The sequence below is a fragment of the Arvicanthis niloticus genome, chromosome 9, assembly GCF_011762505.2.
Source record: "Arvicanthis niloticus isolate mArvNil1 chromosome 9, mArvNil1.pat.X, whole genome shotgun sequence".
Classification (NCBI taxonomy): domain Eukaryota; kingdom Metazoa; phylum Chordata; class Mammalia; order Rodentia; family Muridae; genus Arvicanthis; species Arvicanthis niloticus.
The window spans coordinates 13,654,419-13,657,607 of record NC_047666.1 but is presented as its reverse complement, the minus strand read 5'-3'; the positions used below and the strand labels follow the sequence as shown (position 1 = coordinate 13,657,607).

The 3,189-nt window shown below is 55.5% G+C and overlaps 1 protein-coding gene across 1 annotated transcript; it reads left to right on the top strand.

Annotated features, from left to right (window-relative positions):
* Nucleotides 1-377: 377 nt before the first annotated feature.
* On the top strand, nucleotides 378-1,532 carry Tmsb10 (thymosin beta 10). The gene is made up of 3 exons (XM_034511818.2): nucleotides 378-532; nucleotides 848-959; nucleotides 1,236-1,532. Exons 2-3 carry the CDS (start codon nucleotides 860-862, stop codon nucleotides 1,268-1,270), a joined length of 135 nt encoding a protein of 44 aa, XP_034367709.1. The 5' UTR covers nucleotides 378-532; nucleotides 848-859; the 3' UTR covers nucleotides 1,271-1,532.
* Nucleotides 1,533-3,189: the final 1,657 nt, after the last annotated feature.

The following is a 3,189-nucleotide window of genomic DNA, read 5'->3' as shown; positions in this document are numbered from 1 at the left end:
ACAAGAAAATAGAGACAAGGAGACTCTGGAGAGGCAAACGCAAGAGACTTGAGGCGACGCGGGTGGGGTGTCTCCAGCGAGCAGCGCTGCAGCAGAGCGCGCGTGCTCGTCCGCACACCCACAACCCTACACCACATACACATTCAACAAAACCCCAAGTCCTTCCCCGCTGCTCCCCTCGCCCTTCCTGCGGGGTGAGCAGCAGGCTCCTAGGTAGTAGGAAAAGGGATCCATCAGGAAAAGAGGCCACAGGGAGCTGGTGCCGACCACCACCAACGCGGGATCGCAGAGGGAATGGAGCGCGGGCCGAGAAGGGCGGAGCCCCAGGCAGCCAGGAGATGTTGAGCGCCCCCAGCCCCGGCGCGTGCTGGCCACGCCCCCTCACGGGCTGGCCACGCCCTCGTTGCAGCGGGCGAGAGGCGGGGCGGGGCGCGGTGTATATAAGACGAGGGGCGGGCGCCGCTCTTTTGTCTCTTGCTGCAGCAACGCGAGTGGGAGCATCAGGAGCGCGAGCTCGGAACGAGAATCCACGGTGAGGCACCGCGCTGGCCTTGGGGCCTACTCTGGGTGGGGTCGGGGCAGCTTGTGGCTGGCGGGCGCGTTCCCCCTGGGTTGCAACAGGCGACCCGGCGGTTTGGAACATTCTGGGGCTAGCAGGCCACGCCCTGGGGCTTCGGAGGGAGGGTGTGGTGGACGAGTCCCGGATCCTCGGCCTCCTCCGGGCTGCGGGAACGCCCCGGACTGGGAATGCCACGTCGAGAGTCGTTTGCGGAAGGCGCGGGATCCGGGACGCGCTGGCCACCCCCAAGCCCCAGGCCACCCATTATCGCCTTGGTTCGCCCATCAGAGTTGTAAGAAAATGGCAGACAAGCCGGACATGGGGGAAATCGCCAGCTTCGATAAGGCCAAGCTGAAGAAAACCGAGACGCAGGAGAAGAACACCCTGCCGACCAAAGAGAGTAAGTGTGCCCCCGCCTTCGGGTTCCCACCCCAGCGCTCCTCCCTTCCCTGCTGTGCTAGCCCGGCGCCCCCCACCCCCATCCGGCCACTATCTTCCCACCCCGAATCTGAGGCCACAACCACCCTTCCAGTCACACAAAGCACTTTGTCTCTTCCAAACCCCTTCTCTGTCCGCCGGCCTCGTGGGTGCCTCACCCACACCAGGTTTGTGGGTTGGGTGTGGGGGGCTGTAAGGCAGCTCCCATTCTCCAATGACCACATCCCGCCCTTCGCAGCCATTGAACAGGAAAAGAGGAGTGAAATCTCCTAAAAGCCTAGGAAGATTTCCCCACCCCACCCCGTCATCTCCAAGACCCCCCTCGTGATGTGGAGGAAGAGCCACCTGCAAGATGGACGCGAGCCACAAGCTGCACTGTGAACCCGGGCACTCCGTGCCGATGCCACCGGCCCGCGGGTCTCTGAAGGGGACCCCCCCACTAATCGGACTGCCAAATTTCACCGGTTTGCCCTGGGATATTATAGAAAATTATTTGTATGATTGATAAAAATAAAACACACCTCGTGGCATGGTTGGCGTGGTCTGAATTTTTTAGTTGAGTATGCGTGGGCAGAGCGGTACTTGGGAGTGAGTTGTGCCGCAGGGAGAGGGGGGACGTGGTAGAATGGACTGGCTGGGGAGGGTGCATCGTTTTATTTTGGTTTTATGTGCAACTCGCCAGACGATTTTCTGGGTTCTCAGTTGCTCCGCTCTTGATGCAATCCATGTAAGTTTTAATCCCATTTTGAAAAATGCTGTCCAAAAGATTTAAGATTTGCTTTTGACTGGCTCTTGAAATCCTACCTTTTCTCCCCTCTTACCTCTCACACACGCCAGAAGCAGTAATTTATTAAAGTCTGAGAGGAAAGGGGGCAAAGAATCATTCTGGAATGTTGGAAATTGGGCGAGGTCCGGGTCCATCCCTCAGACACAAACACGCAAGCTCTTCTTCTGGGTGTTACAGAATGAGGTGAAATAAAAACAAAGGCCAGATAAAACCGCATTTTAACATGCGGAACAGACATCAGAACTGCAGCCTCAGGGATCAGCCTAGTTTTTTGTCTGAACCTTCTGCGAATTCGTTAGCCATTAAAGGGGGAGCATAGGCTGAGCGGCCTCTGGGACAGGGACAGATCCGCTGAGGGTGGAACTGAGAGCAGCGGGCGCCTTGTGGCGGCTGAACTGAAGGAGGTTACACCCTTTCATGACCCACAGGGAAGGGGTGGGACCAGCACAGAGGGGCCTAATGGAGGAGGAGCCCAGAGGAATTGGGCACCGAAACAGGCTTATGATTACAGGGGTAGCCTTTTCCTGGAGAAGGGGAGGGAGAGAAACAATTGGATAGGGTTTGCCCCACATTTTTGCCTTATCCCCAAGGGACTGGATAAATAGATGAGGGCAGTTAGTTCAAATGAGCTGTATCCTCCAGGCCACACGAAATTTAAAACCTCGTAGTGAGTCAGGCGGTCAGGGCAGATCAGAGGACAGACTGATTGGGAAGCCTCTGCCTGGTGCCTGGTTTACGTAAAGGATCAACTCCCGGCTGGTACCTGGAGGCCTCCAACACCTCTGACTAGGGAAGGCTTCTTTTTCTCTGGTGTTAGTGATTCCCACAGATGCAGCTTTTGTAGTGACCCAGGATAGAATGAGGCTGGATTAAGTCCCATGCCTAAGTAAGAAGTCTAGATAATGCTCTCGTAAGTGGGCCTAATAAGATCATTGGATCACAAGAAAAAAAGAGAGAAAAAGAACCTACTCAATCTTTACCGGCCTCACCTCTGATGCTAAAGCCAAGCAGCTACCATGCTTGCCTTCCCTCCTGGCTTGACTCTTGTACCTTGATTGACAGGGCCTGAGCATGATGAACCTCATGGTTTGAAGAAGCCAAACATCCTCATTTCCCTCCCTGGGCCTGGTTCAGGGGAGGAAGGAAATACTGTTGATTTACAATTGAGGTAATGACGGAAAGCTGCCTATTCCTTAAGTGGCAGCTCCGTTAGTCAGCTTTGTCTCTAGAAGGAACACCTGTGAGATGGAACTAGAAACGATTTCTTTTGTCTTAGAAGTTCCAGTCTGTAGTCTGCTGACCCCGCTTTGGATCTGGAGTCAGGCAGTACAGAGCGGAGATGCAAAGCAAGGCAAAACCACTCACCACCGGAAGACATGGCCAGGAAGCAAAAGAGGAAGGGGTC